The sequence below is a fragment of the Octodon degus genome, unplaced genomic scaffold (assembly GCF_000260255.1).
Source record: "Octodon degus isolate 3935 unplaced genomic scaffold, OctDeg1.0 scaffold00002, whole genome shotgun sequence".
NCBI lineage: Eukaryota > Metazoa > Chordata > Mammalia > Rodentia > Octodontidae > Octodon > Octodon degus.
In genome coordinates, this window is record NW_004524578.1 from 20,572,617 (window position 1) to 20,593,003 (window position 20,387).

The following is a 20,387-nucleotide window of genomic DNA, read 5'->3' on the forward strand; positions in this document are numbered from 1 at the left end:
CCTAAAGGGGTTTCTGCCCTCTGCGCTCCAGATGGAGTGATGTGGAACATGTTGCAGGGCCATGCTACAGTGTCCCTTTCTCTGTCCCCAGCATACGCCGCCTTCCTGCTCACTGCTTGTCTTCTGGACTTCCAGAGGGCCCTGGTGCTTATCATTGTCACCTGTGTGGTCCTAGCCTTCCTGGCCCACAGCCTACTGAAGAGGTGTTTGGGTCCAACATTGAGGAAGTGTGCGCCTCTTCAGGGCCACCCTCGTCTGCTCCTCTGGTTTAACCGGTGAGTGAGCGTGTTGCCTACTACGTGCAGGGAGAGGAGGGCTCCTGGATCAGAGGGCATGCACTGCATCCTGCCCACCTTCTAGGACCCAGCACAGGAGCTATTGGGCGGCTTCCAAGGCAGCACATCTTTGTGAGGTTTTGCTAGTTCCCTGCAGTTGGTTCTCTGCCCCAGTTACCACAGGTGACAGTGACAGAAATGTTCTGGGAACCGGACTCTTCTAAGCACACAAGGCCCTTCTTGGCACGTCTCGTCATATCCTGTGGGGGACTGACTGCTTCTGGAGTCTGGGGAGCAGGCTAGATGTGGTGCAGGTGCCAATAGCTCTAATTAGTCCCCAGGGTCCCTGGACCAGAGTTTGGGCTGGGATTTTTTTTTTTTTTTTTTTTGATTGTGAAACTAGATTTCTTGGAGCTCTAGAGACCATGGAGATGCCAGGGAGAAAGTATCAGACCTGTCTTAGTCTATGTAACGCTGCTGTAACTCAGTACCACAGACCTGGGTGATTTATAAAGAAGAGAGGTTTCTGTTGGCTCATGGTTCTGGAGCTCAGGAGGCCTCAGAGCATGGCAGCACTGCTGTAGTATGAGATCAGTCAGAGCGGAAAGAAGCGACAGGAAGACTCGAGTTTAATCTGCTCTAAGAGAGTCCTGAGCAACTTCTCACATTTATTGTGGGCTAAAAACAGGCTAAGGATGTGCATAACTAATTTGGTTTAAATGAACTACTATCTATAGTGCCTTCTAGCATTCCCCAAACTCTTAAGTTCACATAACACTAGCCCTTAACATCCCAGATGAAGGATCAAAGGACAGACAGGAGGCCTCCAGGAAATGCTGTTATCTGTGACCTTCTCTCCCAGCTTGCTGAAATTTGCAAGAGACAACAGGTCTCCTCCGACTCCATTTCTTCATGCTCTTTGCTCCCTCGGGAGTCAGGCTTCTGTCTCCCATTGCTACACACTGCCGTCTTCTGGTGAGGGCTTCGTGAAGCTTCACCTCATGGCAGAAAGGGGAAGGGCAAGCAGTGTGAGAAGAGGCAAAGTAGAGGCAGCCTAGATTTATAAGGAGCACAGCCGCAGTAACTAATACACAGTCACTGCTTCCTGCCGGAGTGAACCCATTTCTTTGAGAAAGGTATTAACTTCTCTGAACAGCCTGTTCCTTAACAGTGGGCCCCACCCCACCCCAACTGCCCTCTGTTAAATTTTCTTTTTGTGGAGGCGGGGGCCCACCTGGCATGTCGTGCCAGGGATTGAGCCATGGTCCCCTGCGCCTGCCTATGCTTGCCTAAGCAGGCACTTTAGACTGCTAAGCTATCTTGCCAGCCCTAGCTATTAAATTTCAACATGAATTTGGCAGGAACAAATCACAATAGTCCAGAGTGTTGGACCCTTACCTCTCAAAACTCATGTCCTCCTCACGTACAACATCCTGGTTGTCCCCAAAATTTTAACCTGGCTTACCATCATTTCCAAAGACCAGAGTCTCATCTGAGACAGAAGGCAAAGTCCTCCTAGCTGGGAGTCCTTCCAGCTGTGAACCAAGGCAAGGTACAGCCTCTATTCCCAAAATACAGAGGTGGAACCAGAATGGGGTAAGAAATCATCCAGTAAAAACTCATCCAGAAGATAGAGGCAAAACGAGCTAGCTGAAACCTAATCAAGAGGTCATGACACTTAAGCCTCTAGGCTCCAGAATAGTTGTTTACACCACATGTTGTTTCCTGGACACCCAGGGGTCACTGGGCCATCAAAATCTGAGCAATCTGGGCACCACCATGGGCTGGGCCAACACCCTGGAGCCTCAGCTTTCTTAGGCTGGCACAATGTACCACTGTGGCTTTGCTGGTCTAGGGCCCTGAGGCAGTCTTGCCCTGCAGTGGATCTACCTGTGCTCCCCAGGGACTTACCCATCCTTTGATATCCACATTGCTATGGCTTTTTCATCCTGCATATCTACAGAGTTAGTACCTCAGGGATAGGGACCATCATGGCTAGGGCATGTCACTGTGCCCTGGGAGGGAGGGCATGCATTGCAAAGCCCCAGAGACCAGAGAGGAAACTCTGAAGACCTGCATGGTCCCTTTCAATGTCTAGTCAAGTTGTGATTGGTGGATGTGTCTGAGGAAACTGCCCACAGCCTAGGAAAGAAGCGAGGAGAGGAAATTGTGCCTGGCACCACAGAGGGCTGGGAGGAGTGTGGGTGCCCTCGGCAGAGTCCATCCCCCACCTCCCACAGGGCCTTCTGTGGAACACTGAGCAGGGTCTTGGCCTGTCCCATGTGTGGTTGCTGCCCGTGTACACACGTGTATATGTGCATGCATGTGTGTGCATGTGAGATGCAGAGGTGACCGCTCCCTGCCTCTCTCCTACAGAGCCCTCGCCCTTGCTGCGGTCCTGGCCCTGGCCTTGTGGCTGGGGCTGGACACCTCCCAGAGGCCTGAGCAGCTGGTGTCCTTTGCTGGAATCTGCGTGTTCATCTCCATTCTCTTTGCCTGCTCAAAGCATCGTCATGCTGTGAGTGCTTGGTGGCAACCTGACTGGAACTTGGGAAAGGTCTCCTCTATTCTCCCTGGGGCTGGCGCTGGGGGCTGGGGGTCTAGATGCTCTTATCAGGAAGCCCCTGAGGCCCAGAGTCCAGGGAAGACCACTGGCATGGGGACAGGCTCCCTATAGAGCTGGTGAGGGGCATGCTGGGATAGAGGACCCCATGGATGGCCACATCTCTTAGCAAACTCCTCCAAGTCCTCAGCAGGGCAGGGGAGCTTCCTGGAGGGAACTGAAGATGTCATTCTCAATTAACTGGTCACCAGGAGCATTTATTCTCTTGGTGATGCGACCTCTGGTCTGTCCAAGCCTGGCTCTCCTGTCTATAGCCTCAGGAACGGTACCCCATGTTCCTGAGCTCCAGAGGCTATGCAAGGAACCAGGGCTTCCAAGAATTTTTAGCTTCAAATAATGGTTCTTGTAGTCTCTGTCCTTGACTAGCAATATAAGCATCAGCCCTGCTACTTCTTACCTGAGCATAGTAGTCTAAAATTTAGCACCTTGGGAGGCTGAGGCAGGACTATCACCAAGTTTGAGCTTACCTTGGGCAGCTTAGCAAAACCCTGTTTCAAAATGAAAACTAAAAATAGTCTGGGGATGTAGCTTGGTGTGAAGGCCTCAAGTTCCATCTCCAGTACAAGAAAGAAAGAAAGATGGAAGGAAAAATGAGGTAATCCTAAGAATCCTCCTGCTGAGTGCATGGCCTGTGCTGAATCCTCGGGTGTGTACAACAGTTGGTGGCAGACCAGGGCTCTAGCTGTCCAGCTCCCATTCCATGGCAAGTCACAGCTCCCCAAGGCCTCTGCTCTCACCCTACGCTGTCCTGTGGGGTCCCCAGGAGCTGAGCTCACCAGGACCTTTCTGTCGGTGGCAGGTGTCCTGGCAGACTGTGTTCTGGGGCCTCGGGCTCCAGTTTGTGCTTGGACTCTTCGTCATCAGAACAGAGCCCGGATTTGTTGCATTCCAGTGGCTGGGTGATCAGATCCACGTGCGTACATAGTCCTGGCTGCATGCAAAGCTGGGAGGGGTAGCGAGGCCCTGGAGGAGGCTTGAGTCCAGGAGGGGCCCCTGGCCTGGCAGGGCGCTTGTAGGCGGGGTTGATGGGAAGAGAGCCCCAGACAGGGTGGTCTGTAGTGTACCTGGATACCCGTGTGTGTGGCCAGTTGTAGTCATAGTTAAACTCGCTTCATACAAACAAAAATACTGTGCATGTCTATGTATCTTCAGAAATAATATTTATTGAAGTTGCAGTTTCTCATTTCATTTGTTTATTATTATTATTATTATTATTATTATTATTATTATCATTTTTGTAGTACTGGGGGTTGAATTGGGAACACCTTGCACCACGCTATTTCCCCATTCCTTTTTGTAAATTTTGAGACAGAATTTTGCTAAGTTGGCCTGGCTACGGCTTGAATTGCAATCCTCTGCTTCAACTTCTTTCAGTGCTGGGATTATAAGGGTATGTCATTGTGCCCAGCTATTTTATTCTGTTGAAATATATATAACATAAAATTTACCACTTTAATCATTTTTCACTGTTACTAAGTTCATGCACATTGTTGTACAACTGTCATGACCTGTTTTTTGTTTGTTTGTTTTTTTGTGTTTTTTTTAAATTTTATTTGTGTGTGTGTGTGTGTGTGTGTGTGTGTGTGTGTGTGTGTGGCCAGCTCAGCCCACCAGGGGGCAGGGCGGTCTGGCATGTGGTGCTGGGGGATTGAACCGCGGTCCCTGTGCTTTGCTAAGCTTGTTCTAAGTAGGTGCTTTAGACCACTGAGCCATCTCACCAGCCCTGTTTTTTTGTTTTTTGAGATAGGATCTTGTTATGTTGTCAAGGGTGGTCTCGAACTCTTACCATGTATGTAGCCTCAAACTTCAGATCCTCCTGCCTCAGCCTCCTAATTCCTAGGATTACAGATGTATCCCTTTGTGCTGGGTTGGTCTGTTTTTTAAACTGTGGATGTGGAAGACACAGTTGAAGGCCTGGCTCACCTCCTGTCACTGCCCAGCAAATTGGTGGCTCTGACCCTTCTCTATTCCCACCTGAGGGCACCTGCCTGGGTCACATCCCCATTCTATAGCTGAAAATACTGAGAGCTGGACTGGGCGAGTGACTTGTTCAGTACCCAGAACACAGGTCCCCTGGAAAGTGTCTGAAACTGGGACAGCAGGGGCAGGCCATGCCGACAGCTTTTGGGACCAAGCTGGCTGCCTCCTCACTGCGTGCAAAGTCTTTGGGTTTTTAGTTTTTTTGCTTTTGTAGTACTGGGGATTAAACTCAAGGCCTTGTCCCCACTCCTTTTAAAATATTTCTGTATTTTTATTTATTTATTTATTTATTTATTTATTTTTTGGAGAAAGTTGTTTATTTTATATTATCTTATTTTATTTTATAGAGAAACAAATAGCAATGAGACAGTTTCAAAACTGGTTAATAGAACAGTTTCAATAATTAATACATGTACATTGTTATCTTCTTAGTGGTTATCCATAGTATAAGATGCAGACAGGATATCCTGTTCAAACACTATTAGTACAAATTTTTCTTCTCATTGAATTAAGTGAAAGTAGCTGTATATCTATCCTAACTATTCTGTATTTACAGATACAAAATGGTCCTTCCTTTGAATCCCCTTTTTTTGTTTAGTCCTGTCAGAGATGGGGATTCCATTGGCACCTAAATACTATAGGTGCGATTTCTGTATTTTTAAATAAGATCTCATTAAATTACTAAATTGACCAGACTGGGGACGAACTCAACACCCTCCTGCCTCAGCCTCCCAGAGTGCTGGGATTACAGGTTTACCCCAACATGCCTGGCTTTATTCTCTCTTCTTTATTGCTCTTAACAACTCTAACGTCAGAGTGCTGCTTTAAAATTGAACAAAATGGTGTCTCTTCTGTGGAATGTGCTCCAGAGAGGCCCGTGCCAGGGATCACTACTGCTGCTTCAGTGCACATGCTTTAGTGCCAAGTAGGAGGCTCGGGGACTGTCCCAGGGCCACCCCACCTGGCGCCAGGAAGGGCCATGGCCACAGCGTCCTTTCCCACCCAGCTAGGGCTCTGCCCCCGCCCCAGTCCCAGCCTCGCTCCCGTTTTCTTCTTCCTCCAGATCTTCCTGAGCTACGCTGACGTGGGCTCCAGCTTCGTGTTTGGGGAGGCTCTGGTCAAGGCCATCTTTGCCTTTCAGGTCAGTGTGACTTTCAGTCTGACCTCCAGCTAGCGGGAGCCTGAGGTGGCAGAGGTTGGCATCCGTGGCAGAGTCCTTCCCGGGCATACTGTGACTCCTGGGAGCTGACCTGGAGGGAACCCTGAACAATGTGTTCACTGGGTCTTATGTTTTTGCTGTGCTTTGTAAAATTTGGAAAACAAAGCTATTTTGGCATTTTTTTCCTTCAACTGGAGCCCCTACGTGACAGATTTGCTGGGAAGCTGAGGCTAAGAAGTGGGGTGGGGGTTTGCCAGGACCTCTGCCTTGACACACTGCAGGGCTGGGGGCCTAGAAAGGACAGTTTCTGCTGTGGTCCTGTGCTCATCTCAGACGCTGCTCCTTGCAGAGCCCTCAGCTGCCTCCACCAGGAAGCCCACCCTTCATGGTCCAGCTGTGACTCTCCTTCCTCTACCTTGCTTTCTCCTCCCCTCTGTTTTCCTCCTTCCAACAAAAACTCACTGTGCATCTCCTGCCACACAAGATATTACAGGGGAAATTCGGTTAAAGCCACTTCCAAGCAGGCAGGGTGGTGGACACCTTTGACTCCAGCACTCTGGCAGCTGAGGCAGGAGGAATGGATGTTTGAGCCCAGCTTGGGCAAATTAGCACTTTAACAAGAACTTGTCTAGGGGCTGGGGAGATAGCTCAGTAGAATAAGCGCTTGCCTGGCAAGAGCAAGGGCCTGAGTTCAATCCCCAGTTCCGCAAAAAAAAAAAAAAAAAAAAAAAAAAAAAAAAAAAAAAAAAAAAAAAAACCCAAAAAACAAAAAACTTGTCTCAAAAAATAGAAGGCTGGGGATGTACTCATTGTGAAGGCCCAGGGTTCAAGCCAAGGAAATATCCTTCCCTCCATAGAAGACCTTTTTGGTTGGTTTTGAAGACCTAATTGTTGATGGAAGAGCCCTGATTTAAAACTGGTAGCTGTGCTGCCACAGCTCTGGTCAGAGGTGTGGTCCTAGTTGTTTTCTACCATTTCCTGTTCGCCTCAGGAGAGCTCTAGCACAGGCCTCCTCTCTCTGCCCTGCACCAGGGTTTTGGGGGAGACCCTGCTCATTCCTACTTAAGCTCCCCTTCCAAATGTCAGGTATAGAGGCAGGGAGCCCTAGACCCTCCACCTGATCCTAGCTCAGGAATCGTAGTTCAGGAAGACTTCTGCCGCAGATGTCATGGTCCCATGGAGGGAAATCGCTGCTGCCCCCCTGGTGTGTCCTGCAACATCACCCCCATAGAGGAGCTGTGTAGGGCCCATGTGTAGAGATCCGGACATCGGACTGATTGACTTCACACTAAGCTACCTCCCAGCCCTTTCTATTTTATATTTTGAGACAAGTTCATGCTAAACTGCTGAGTTGCCAAGCTGGGCGTGAACTTGCAATCCTTCTGCCTCAGCCTCCTGGGAGGATTCCCGGCGTGTGCCATCATATCTGGCTTAGAGGTTTTTGCCTTTGATCATATCTATGGCCACCGTGCTCTGCGCCTCCCGACTTTCCCAGAGGATTGGACCCAGGAAGCTTCCTGCCTAAACCAAGGACTTGGCCATGGAGCTCTCGGCTGAGCTGGGCCAGAGGAGGTCCAGACCCTTCTACCTGGCCCAACCTGGCCTCCAGGGCTCCCCTTGGAACCTTGGTGTCATTGTACCATCGGACACTAAGGAATGTCTGGCCTGTGATAGGGATTCTAATCATGCCAAGTCTAGGGGCAAAGGGAGAGACAGTTCCTGCCTGCTCAGGAGTCTGCTTGCCTGGATAGATGAGCCCATCAAGTTTTCTCAGACTAAGTCTGTAGGAGGAAGCCTCTGTCAGTCCCCTAGAGGTCCCCTAACACCATCCCTTTGGGGCTGTGTGTGTATGCGGGGGGGGGGGGGACACTGCTGCTCCTCCTGTCTGTGTAACCAAGGCTCCAGGGAAGAACAGTGGAGATCTGCTTTGTGCAGGGAAGCTCTGGCAGCTTCCCCACTTAGGAAAACAAACACGCAGTCCTCTGCATGTCCACCTCCCACCTCGAGGGCAGTGAGGGCACAAAGGCAGGTGCTCAGTGATCCCCAGAGTGGGGGGAGGGTTGCTTATAACTAGGTTAATGAAGAATCACATGGGACGTGACATTCCACACAGGGCTTCAGAGTGGGGAAGATTGGGCCTTAGAGCTGGGAAATGGAGCTGGGAGGAAAGGCCTGGAGGGCAGCATGAGGTGATGGCATGCTGGCCAGGCCAAGGAGCCAGGCCGCATCCATTTTGACAGCCTAAGAGCTGTCTGAGGCATCTGGGTTCTGTCCCCAGTACACGAGGAGCCGCTTATGGTTTGGGATAGGGAAGGACTTGATTGGTGCCCTGGCTGGTTGACAGAAATGGATGGGAAGGTTGGTGGCCAGGATGCTGGGGTGGGAGGACAGCAGGAAGCTGCCACATAATCCAGGAGAAAAGTCACCCAGGAGTCACAGGACAAAGGCAAGACAGAGGTGTGACCCACACAGAGCTCAACACTTAGTTCCACATGGCGTGTGATCGCATTTAGCCATCTGAGGACAAGACTTGGGCATTGGTCATCTCTGTGTCCCCTACCCAGCCCTGAGCCCTAAAAGCCCTGCCCAGGGACTCTGCTTTTTACTGAATGAATGAATGAATGAATGAATGAAGCAGTGATCCTGTGTGCCTCCAGGAAAGCCCTCCCTGCTGCTAGAGTGTCCTGGTCCACCATTTCCCTGGGGCCAATCCCAGGGCTGAGTGCCCCTCTTCAGCCTTCCCAGCCCCCTAGAGGCTCCACAAAGGTTTGGGAGCAAAGCTCAGGGTGGCTGTGAAACTTTTTGTCCTTTCTATTCCTGGCACCCTGGTGCAACAGAGAAGAAAAGCTTAGGAGAAAGGAAGGGGACGGTCCCATTGATGGCGATTTGGACACTCAACCTTGAAAGCACCTTGCAGGGAACTATTTCATCCCTGTTCACAGCCCAGGGTCTGCAGGCTCAGAGCAGCACGAGGTGACACAGATAGGAGGACTGGGGTCCAGAGCTGAGCCCCGGTCAGTTGCTCTTGTTCTTTAGCTTCTGGGGCCTGATTCTTGAGTCCTCTCCTTAGACATGGTGACCAAGGGCTCTAGACCTTAGGCGGTTGTTTTTCCCCCTGGTTTAGAAGAAAATAGTATCCTTAGGACTATTTGGACCCAGTGATGGAAACTTATTTGTAACTCAATTTAAGGTGGAAAGGCCACTTCTTGGCTTCCAAACTGGGCAATGTAGAACTGGTGTAGAACGGGCTCCAGGCCTCAGGCTGACTCTGGGGGCACAAAGTGGTCATCCTCTCAATTCCTGGTCCAGCTCTAGGGTAAATCTTTTGCACCACCCCATTCATAAGTCCCAGGGCAGAACTCTAATGGATCCATTTGGACCTGTCCCTAGAGGCCACCCTCGGGGGTGCATATACCTGATGCTGGGAAGAGAGACACTGACCAGGTAGAAGCAGCCCTTAGAAATTCATAACCAGGAGTGTTTCCCAGGATAAGCCTTTCACCCCCAGTGTAGAGCACAAGGCAACAGATCCCTGTGTTTAGGGACCTCTGTGCTGGATAAAGCCTGGGTGACATGTGGTGGCCAACTTGGGAGAAGTAGTACTGGAGTGGAGTGGACCCTTGGATCTTTTCTCCTATGGCTCCGCAATTTGAGTCACATCTGGGAGACCAGGCTGCGCTTCCAGGCTGGATGCTTAGCTCCTGAGTTAGGTGTAAGTGACAGAAGCACAGTGCAGGCTGACTGTAGGTGGTGGGGTGGGATAGGGGAAAGGAATTAATCTATAACCAGGAAACTCAGGAGCTTTAGGTCCTGTTGGATCCAAGTGCTCAGCATGAACTGGGACCTGCCTTGCCTACATCCTGGCTCTTTTCTCTCAAGTAGTGACTTTAGTCTTGGGCAGGCTGCCTTGTGGTGATGACAGATATGTACCAGGCTCACATTCAGCCACACTAGAGATCTAGAGAGGGAGATAGACCAGGAAGCAGAGATGGGCAGATAGGCAGCTTCCTACTAGCTCCAGCAGGAAGCCTAGGGTGGGCTCATCTTGGTTGGTGTGTGAGAAACCGTACTGGGCTTTGGTCACCCTGGGAGCCCAGAGGCAGAGAAGCAGGGGCAGGGGTGCTAAATAAGCAGTGTAGCAGCCCCCCTGTCCCCCTGCCTAGCCACTTCTCTCCAGCCCTGCCCTGGGAGTTTGCCTGGCTGCCTGTGTCCCCTTGTCCTAGAGAATACACACACCTATTATCTGTCTCACTTCCTACTCACTCCTGAGCCGTCCTAGGCTCTAGGAGGGAGCTGCGTGGCTGTGTGGCTTCCCGCTGTATTACAGAGGGTCCTGCCCTGCCCCAGAGGGGAGCTGGGAGCTCCTAGACACCTCTAATCACCACAGTGCCCACTGGGAACTGTAGCCATGGCAGCAAAAGACTCTGAGATTCCATGCTCATTGAAGAGGGAAGTGACCACTGGGGTGGGTTTATCATTAGCCAGCCTCTGCATTTTGTAGTCAGACAACCATTAACAATTTCCTGGTCCCGGGAGGTCACATCCTCTGGCCGAGCTCTTGTTCAGTGTAATGGCCAATGCATCCTTAGCAAAGCTGGGCCATGTGGGGGAGGACTTGAGATGCACTGCTTGCTGGCCGTAAAATTCCCTTTTTCCCAAGAGGTACTAATCATAAGCTTTCATTCCATACACCGCTTCTCTCCCTGTTCTTCTGTCTCTGTCTCTGTCTCTCCTCTGTCTGTCTCTGTCTCTGTCTCTGTCTCTCTGTCTCTCTGTCTCTCTGTCTCTCTGTCTCTCTGTCTCTCTGTCTCTGTCCCTGGGGCTTGCCCACCAAGGGGTTGGGCTGCTGAATACAACCCTGGAGTTTTCTTTCTATTTCTTCTGTGAATCATGTGCCTCTTGTCCTTGGCCTCTGGCCAGTTCTGCCTGCAGAGTCTCCCCAAGTTCTCTCAGACTTCCAGAATCCGAGCTGCTGAGCTGCTTCCCACTGGGCGAGGTCCAGCGCTCTCTTCAGAAAGTTTAGTCCTTCTCAGGGACTTCTTCAGCCTTCAACCTACCCTGGACCTGGAGCCCGGCCCAGCCAATGCGGTGGCCACCTCCTGGCTGGTTCAGTTTGATTCGTCATTCCACCTTGGCTCTCTGTCCCTCCAGTAATTTTCCACCCACACAAGCACCCCCAGCTTCCGTGTCCTTGGGCCAGTTGAACTGGGGTCATGGCTCATTCTCTCTGGGGGCTCCAGCCTCCAGCACATACCCCCACCAACTCAGCCCAGCACAGCTGCTTGGATTTCCCCCAGGAACCCTTAGTCCTCATCTCTCCAGAGATGCTGGGTGCCTGGATGAGGCTGACTATAGTCTCCAGTTGTCAGCAGCGCCAGATTTTAAACACACATACACACACACACACACACACACACACACACACACACCATGGATCAAATGAGATAAGGCCTGGAAGGCTTTGCAGGATTTGGTAAGAGGGTGGGGCATCCTCAGGGAGCCCCATCTTTGGGGATGGTGTGGGAAGCCACAGAGACCAGGGTGGAGTGGCTGAAAGGGATGTGGGACAATTGAGGCAAAAGAGCTCTGTTGTGAATGAGTTCCCCAGGCAGGGCTGAGCACGAGGGAGCAGAGCGCAAGGTCATCCTGGGCAAAGGGTGACACATACAGGAAATCAGGCACACAAGCAGAGATAAGAGGAGCCACCCTGCTTTGGCAACTTGGGGCTGCAGTCTTGGCCACAGTTGCCCCCGAGGCATGCCCCCGAGGCATCCTCAGCTTTATGACTCACTGTGGCCCACAGCTGGTGATACAGCACTGCCTACAGTGCCTGGTCCTTGAGGTCTGGGAGCATGGGGCCTAGTCACACAGCTTGGCATGGACACCTCCTCCTAATACCATCATTTTGGGGCTTAGGTTTCGATGTATGACTTGGGGGATGGGACATAGGTGTTCAGTCTACAGCAGAGATGCACACCACTCCTGAAGACACAGATGCAAGCTCTGCCCGGGGGGCAAGTCTGCTGGGTCCTGGGGCCTTGGCAACTTTCCTGGTAGCCAGTAGTTGTCCCTTTTTAGGTGTATGACCTTGGGCAGGTAGTAGTCTTCTCAGACCTGCAGTGTGTCCATTTGTGAAGCGTTGACAGTTATTATGGACCTCAATCACTTTAAAGCTCAGCGAGCCACCACACTTTGGGTGCTTGGCACACTAGGTACATAGTACGACTTACGGGCACTTCCTTTGTCCTTCCATGACAGCACTGTCCTGAACTAGCTGTTCTGTTCTTCTAGCCCAAGCACTGCGGGCCCCAAAGGTACATCCTGGGGTGTGAGGTCATATGGCCAGAGAGACTGTATTTAGGAATAAATATTCCACCTTAGGAAATCAGAGGTCACCTCTGATCTCTTACGTTTTCCTCCCTCATTAAACAGTCATCACTTAATCCAAAACATCTTCCTTCCTTCTTCCCAGATAGATAATTATCTTGGTGCCAATTCTGCAGTCCGGCCACCTGCCCAGGCACCTCCTTCCTGGCTCAGACTGGCTCTGCAGTCCTGCCAGCCGCCAGCAGCCCCTCGCATGACCAGCCACACAGGCAGTCTAGACAGTACGTGATCGGCTGCCAGTGTTGCCACCCCAGGCAGCAAGGAGGAGTCACCAGCAAGGGAGGGCTTTGGGAGCCAACTCTGTTCCCTGTCAGATGACATCCCCAGCTGCAGTGACAGATGTAGAGGGGAGTTGTGTGGGAGGGAGGCGCCCCAGCAGGGCTGTTTCTCTTCTGGGCTGGAGCCACCTGGGACTGTGATCCACATCTGGAAGGAGAGCTAAATCTGCTGCTCAAGACTCTCCTTTCTTCAAAGACCAGCACAAGCCTTGCTGGACCCTTAGCCCTGCCTGCTGTGCCTCTTGTCACTTCTTCATCAGTCAGCTGACATTCAACCTCTATCCCCCCCACTGCTCTCACTTAGGCTACCCAGGTCCCCAAATTGCTAAGTGCCAAGGGTTCAAGTCAGGCCTTCCAGGGCCAGAGCTGGGAGCGCCCCCACATCTGGCTGGCAGCATGCTTCAGCAATTGACACACCCTTTCCTAGATGTCCACCAGCCTCAGGGTCTTCCTGACCCTTTGTTGATGCTGACCCAGGGCCCTGCTCTGCCTCCAGGCATTTTTCCCAGGGAATTGTGTGTGCCACCCCTCCCCCATATGTTTCTGGGTCTTGGCTCCTGACCTTTCCCCAGCAGTCCACGTGTGCCAACAAGGTATACCCTGGCATCTCAGACCCACCTGTGGATCTCCCCCAGACATCTCCTCTGCTTTTTCCCCTTGGTTTCAGAGGTGCCTGTCTATTCTATGAAATTGGAGAATAAATGGGAAAGTCAGAAATAGAGGAAAAGATCCTCACAGTCCTAGCACACAGTCCTAAGAGTGTTGCTTTCCAAGCTCCCTATGTTTTATTTTGTTTTGAATATTCCAGTTTTCTCACTGACATTTCAGCATCAGAACAGGGCCCTGTCATTATCAATTCTATGTAACTTTAAGAGGGATTAAGTATTTGAAAGATGAGTAGAGCAAACACTCTTAACGGTGCAAAAGATCACAAAGTGAAAAGCAAACCCTCCTCCCACCCTGACCCCCAAGGGCCCTCCTCACCACCATAGGGCACCACTGTCACTGGTACCACGTGTGCCCTTCTGTTGCCATCCTGGGCTCACACAAGATCACACAGTTCTATCCCTGGCAGTGAACCTTCCTCTCCTCATTTAACAGCCTGTCTTAGAAATCATTCCATTGGTTCCCCAGAGAATGTTCTCATTCTTTTCCCAGACTTTTGGGGCACTGTGGTGCAGCTGCGCCACAGGTTATTAGATCAGTCCTCCTTCAGCTGAAGGATGGGGATCACTCCAGAAAGCCCAGGCTGGGCTGTGGGCCTGGAAAGGAAGGGATAAATGGGAGGGTAAAGGAATTGCTGAGTCTGGAGTGAATGATGAGAGGGGTCGAGGCCGAGGGAGGGAAACGAGTGACAGGGTGAAGTGCTGGTCACAGGTATGGGGTGAGTCTTCTCTGAGCTTGCTGACACAGTGGGGGTGGGAAGCCAGTGACAAGGTGCTTTCATTCAGGCCAATGTGGGCCACAGCCACAGGCTGAACCCTGGGGGCAGAGATGCCAGGCAAGCTGCTGCGCCTGCTGGAACTGGCTCCTTTCACTCACAGCAGCCCTGAAGAGAGCATATTTGCCCCCATCCTGAGACAGAGAAGCAGGTGCTAAAGAGTGCGCACTGACCTTTGTCTGTGGTGGCAGGGTGGTGGGTGGGGCGAGGGGGGCTGGGGGAAGCAGCCCGTTGTCCCTTGGGGAGGGAGTATAGGACAACAGTACTCCCAAGAGGCCCCTCACACCAACACTGAGATTTCCTGCTCTGGTCACAGCTTCTTCCCGAGCCTGTCAGCCCAAGTGGCCAGGCCTCACATGGAAGGGGCTGCCTGGTCCCTGCCCCTGACTGTCTCTAACCTTGACCCTGTGCTCCCTTTGCTGCCAGGTTCTGCCCATCATTGTTTTCTTCAGCTGCATCATGTCAGTGCTCTACTATTTGGGCCTGATGCAATGGGTGATCCTGAAGGTGAGTTCCTGTCCCCACAGCAGGGCTCTCCCACAGTCACCAGCTCCCAGAGACCACCTCCTCCCAGAATCCCTTGCTTATGAAGTTCACATCCTCCCTGAATCCTCTACACTAAGGGTCCATTCCTTCCTAGAGTTCCTTGGCCTCAGGGTCCATACCTTCCCAGAAGTCCTTGCTCTTGAGTTCTACACCTTCCCAGGATCCTCTCCTTTTATTTTCACATTCTCCCAGACTTTACTGCAAATCAAACATTCATTCATAAGTCTTTTGTTGTGATCCTAAAAAGAAATGGCACCAAAATCCATGATGATCCCTGTATGGGGGGAGATTCCAGTCTTGAGGCTACACTGAGTTGTTAGGGAAAATATAATTTATATCCAAAAGATCATGAAAGACTGTGACAGTGGCTTATATTGACCAGATTTAGCTGGTATAGAAGTCAAATCCCATGCTTCTGTTCATAAAATCTGTTGCATAAAACCAGGACATAAGAGACAGAATTTGCTAGTGTTAGACCTGGCAAGAGACATGAGTCTTAGCTGATGGAGCTCAGAGTGAGTGCACACCATGGTGACTGCCAGCACTTCGGAAACAACCTGTGGCAATGTTAAGAGCACACCCTGTAGTATAAAGCAGGTGACTGTCCCCAGACCTGGACAGTGTGTCCCACTACAGGGCTATAAAAAATGGAACTATAAACCAGGCTTGAAACTACACCCTCCAGGGAATGGTGGAAGAAGTAAGGACTGATAGGCCAAGATACAAAAAGGGCAGCCAGAGAGGCAGTAGAGACAGACGTGGTGGAGTCAGAGTTCATCTTGACTAGAAGGAAGAGCTACTCCCAGTTATCTCCCAGATGCTCTTCTGCAGAACTGGTTCCCAGCATGTTAATAAATGCTGTTAAGTAGAAGGATCCCTGATTAAATAACTTGGGCAAACCAGGTTAGACACAATGCTAAACAAATTTAACCAAGCAGGACCTCTTAGAGCCTTTACTAAGTTAATATGTATGGGAAATCTACAAGGGTGTGTGTGTTTAAATTATCAAATATATTTAGCTAAGCAGACAGAGAACACAGCATTTAGAGGCCTGCTGTAGTGCCTGGCACTCTTGTAATTAAGATGCATATCTTGAGGGTGGTATAGGGCAGTGGTTAGCTCCCCTCAGCAGAAGATAAATAGGCCTTTTGGGGGATGCGGATGAGGAGATCTGCCTCAGTCTACTTCCTGTTGATCTAGCAGAACATCATGGGCTGGGTAACTCGTCAACAGTAGGGGTTTATTTGGCTGAGGCTCCAGAGGCCAGGCAGTCCATGAACGTGGCACTGGGATGTGGCGGGGGCCCCCATGCTGCCCCTTCCACAGCAGAGTTACACACAGGCCTGTGAAATGCAGAGAGGAAGGGTGGGCATCATGCTTGGCCTTTTCCTGGGAGACTGCTCCCCAGTACTGGAATAGCACAGCCGTTGTCACCTAATGGCCCCAGAAAGGTCCCACCTCTTGCTCCTGGCACAGTGGCAGTTAAGCCTTGGCTTGAGTGCTGTCGAGGACACTCAGTGGAGCAGCTTCCTGTGCCAGGTGGGCAACTGGAGGGAGAGTTGGAAGTTGCTCCCACCCCAAACTCACTCCTCTGTGGCCCGCTCTGTCCACTCACCAGGAGCTTGTGCCTCCTCCCCAGATTGCCTGGCTGATGCAGATCACCATGGGCACCTCAGCCACCGAGACCTTGAGTGTGGCCGGAAACATCTTTGTGAGCCAGGTGGGTACCTGCCATCCCCCGAAGAGGACAGCGTGTCCTGGGGCCCCAGCTCTCAGTCAGCCCAGGGAACGGCTGTGGAAACTTTCTCCTGGGGTCACCAGAGGCTGCTACCTCAAGGTGCCTGAGGTCCTCCATGGGGCTACACTCTCCTGGGCTGGGACTCTCACAAGTCCCACAAGAGCAAACTGAGGCTGGGAATGGGGTGACCTGGTTGAGGAGATCCCACATGGATAAGATCTCACATGGATAAGCCATGATTGGAATTTGGTTTTCTATTTCCTGGCCAGGGTTATTCCCACTATGTAATTTTGTCTTTCTTTTTTCTCCACCTTTCTGAAATGTATTTTACAAAGTATGTGAGTCCTTGAGGTCTGATTCCCTGAGGGAGGCCATCCTAAGGTGTCTCCTGGCTGATCTGCCTCACCCCCAAGTTCCTGAGAGACACACTTGCCAAAGGTGCTGTGTTCTATCCAATAGTTTAGGAAGCTTTGGAGAATTGTGTGTGTGTGTGTGTGTGTGTGTGTGTGTGTGTGTGTGTTTTGTTATAGTACAAATGAGTTGATCTCAAAGGTTTTTGTTTGCTATTCACCAATTAAGATAGATATCCTCTCAGATAAGCTGTCCCCCAAATCTCTTCAGATATCCAAAGTGAGGCAAATAGAGGAAAAGAACCTTAAAGCTTAAAGCTCTTATTGCATGCAAGAGGCTGCAAACATAACCCATTTCTGCTGAGAAAATATAAACTGTAGTGCATGTGATATCAGGTGACACAAAGAACTACCAAGGTAAATTGGCTTTGGACAAGTTGTTGGCTGAGGTGACCAGACTTCAAGGACATTGTCTCACTTCCCTTGGGGGGAAGGATAGAACGCTTCACAGAGTGGTGGCACTGTTGCTGGGGAGTCCACACACTCTGGGGGACCACAACAGCCCATGGCTTCCTAATGCCCCATGTCCATCTCTGGAACCCGAACCTGTGCCCTAGACTCTAAAGTAACATGCCCGTGCAGTTCCCTGACTTCCATCTGGACATTTCGGCTGAATATGCGAGCCCTGATCCACAGCACCTCAATACCCTCTACCTTGTCATGGCTGCACCTCAGCAGGAGTGTCCCTTTCCTCTGTTCCTCCCACCACACATCCACTTATCATCCTTCACACATGCCAAAGGGCCCCATCAAAAGAGCACATGGGCAACCACCACTGTTACCCAGTTGCCTGGCATGCCATGGCCTGGGTTCCTTCCCCAGGACCCCCAAAACAAAACAGAACTGGGTGAGCAGTAGGTGGCCCTGAAGCGAGTACATGCTCTGAGGTCCCTGCTCTTCTCTTTGGGCCTCCCCTGGCAGCCTGGGCACATGCTTCTTGCTAGGGCTCTCTTCCTGCTCCTGGGCAGTGGGAGGCTGGATCTGCACAGAGGTCAGGAGGGAGGGATCAAGCCAGCCCTGCAGTGGGCTGCCCATCTGATTCCTGTCCTGTCATAGACTGAGGCTCCCCTGCTGATCCAGCCTTACCTGGCAGACATGACGCTCTCTGAGGTCCATGTGGTCATGACCGGGGGCTATGCCACCATCGCCGGCAGCCTGCTGGGAGCCTACATCTCTTTCGGGGTAGGTACAGCCTTCTCTCTGCTGAAGGCCTAAAGTCATCTTCATGGCAGCCCTGTGCCACCATGGTCCAGAGTAGCCCTAGAATGTTCTCTCTAGGGTCAGGAGGGGGAAGATTCCACCAAGCAAGCTTCCTAAGGCTCCATTAGTGAAGCACCTCCTGTGTGCCAGGGAATGTGCTGCATGTTTCGATATCCCCATATTACAGATCAGAAAATCGAGGCTCAAAGAGTAGGGCCCACAGTCAGAAGCTGAGCTCAGATCTGTCTGGCTCCAAAGCTCGTATTTATTTCCCCATAGTCCCATGCCTGGGATCGGCCTTAGCCCCCCACTCAAGCCTTTCCTCTGCTCTTAAATTATTTTAAATTTTTAAAAAAAGTTTTACAAACATTATATGGTACCTAATGATTACATCCATCATGGGCAGCTGTCACATGTACCAAGCGCGTCTCAGTTCTTTGTATTTCTCCTTCCCTTCCATCTCTTTCTGCTCTATTTGCAAAAGTTCTATCTTCCTGTTTTTCATGATCTTTTATTTTGCTCTTTGAGTTGTTTATACTTTGGATTTCTCATATAAGACAAATCATGCAGTAAGTATTTAAGCTTGTGTGTATTTAAGCTGACTTATTTTTTATTTCTTTATTTTTATGAATTTTAGAACAAGGTCTACAGGGTCCACAGGATCTCACTATGTGGACTGCACTCGTAGCGAGTCTCCTGTTTTCAGCCTCCCAAGCACTGGGATTACAGGCTCGCGCCACCACACCCAGTCTCAATCACCTGTGACTCAGCGTGCCCCAGGGGCAGGGCTGGCACGGCAAGCTAGGGATCGAACCCAGCTGCTGCACTCTGCTGAAGCAGGTGCTTTAGTCTGCTGAGCTATCTGGCTGGCTCATGTCTGACTTATGTAATGTAACATTATGGTCTCAACGCACATCCACGTTTCTACAAATGCCTCAAATTTGTCCTTTATGGCCAAGTACTGCTCCATTGTGTGTAAATGTCACATTTTCTTTCTCCATTCATCTGTGGACATATAGGCTGCTTCCAAGATTTAACTGTTATGACTTATGCTGTTATAAACACAGGTGTGCATGTGTCACTATAATCTAATGCCTTTAACTCTTTCACGAAGAGACCTAGAAAGGGAATAGCTGGGTCAAACTGAATTTCTTATGTCAGTTCTTTGAGGAATCTCCATACAGATTTCCATAGTGCTTGTATTCCCATTAGTAATATAGGGTGTTTTGTTACCCCATACAACCTAGACAGCATTTGTTATTTGATTTTTTTTAAAATGTATTTTAGTACAAGGTCTACAGGGTCTCACTACACAGATCGGACTCTTAGTGATCCTCCTGTTGTCAGTCTCCCAAGTGCTGGAATTACAGGCGTATGTGCCACCACACCCAGTCTCAGTTGCTGTCTCAGCACGCCCCAGAGGTGGGGCTGGCAAGGCAGGCTGGGGATCAAACTCCAGCTACTGCGCTCTATCTAAGCAGGCACTTAAAAAGGTCATATGCCATGATCAAATATATATCTCCTTTTTGTTTCTTTCTCTTGCCTATTGTTATAAAGTTTCAAGTACTATAAGAAGCAGGAGTCGTGCTGGTGGACATCCTTCTCTGATTTTAGAGGAAAAGCCTCAGTTAATTTTTCTCATTAACAATGTTTTCAGTATTTGTTATAAATGGTTTTTTATCACATTGTGATAAGGATCTTCTATACATATTTTCTTCAGGGTTTTTTTTTTTTTTTGTGGAACTGGGGATTGAACTCAGACCCTTGCGCTTGCTAGGGAAGCACTTATTCCATTCAGCCATCTCCCCAGCCCTTCTTCAGGATTTTTAATCCATGGGTTTTGTCAAAGGTTTTTTTCTGCATCTCTTTAGATGATTATGTGATTTTTGTCCTTGTTTATATTTATGTTATGAATTACATGTATTGATTTACTATATTGAACCATCCTTGCATCTCTGGAATGAAGCCTATTTGGTCATGGTATATGACCTTTTTAATGATTTGTTGCATTCTGTTTACCAGTATCTTCTTGAGGATTTTTATTTATGTTCATTAAAGAGATTGACCAGTAGTTTTCTTTTTTAGTTGAGTTCATGTCTGATTTTAGAATCAGAGTGATGCTAGCTTCCAGAAAGGAGTTGGTGATGCTTCTTCTCTTTCAATTTCATTAAAGTTTGAGGAGTACTGCCATTAGGTCTTCCATGAAGTTCTTTTTTGTTGTTGTTGTTGTTGTACCAGGGATTGAACTCAGGACCCTGCATTGGCCAGGCAAGCACTTATTCTACTTAGCTATCTCTCCGGGCCCCTTCCATGAAATTCTTTGTTTTGCGGGATTTTTTTTTTTTTTTTT

General features: G+C 50.1%; 1 protein-coding gene across 10 annotated transcripts in view; it reads left to right on the forward strand.

The window, feature by feature from the left end:
* Window positions 1-20,387, forward strand: part of Slc28a1 (solute carrier family 28 member 1) — a 42,224-nt gene that overhangs the window by 5,998 nt on the left and 15,839 nt on the right. For 7 of the 10 annotated variants that reach the window (XM_023710689.1, XM_023710696.1, XM_023710670.1 and 4 more), the window contains 7 exons: window positions 92-275; window positions 2,652-2,793; window positions 3,698-3,811; window positions 5,942-6,019; window positions 14,570-14,650; window positions 16,308-16,409; window positions 17,894-18,019. In XM_023710689.1, the coding sequence (XP_023566457.1) occupies window positions 92-275; window positions 2,652-2,793; window positions 3,698-3,811; window positions 5,942-6,019; window positions 14,570-14,650; window positions 16,308-16,409; window positions 17,894-18,019 (827 nt within the window). The remainder of the gene's footprint in view (window positions 1-91; window positions 276-2,651; window positions 2,794-3,697; window positions 3,812-5,941; window positions 6,020-14,569; window positions 14,651-16,307; window positions 16,410-17,893; window positions 18,020-20,387) is intronic. The other 3 variants (XM_023710686.1, XM_023710710.1, XM_023710707.1) reach the window with 2 other exon arrangements.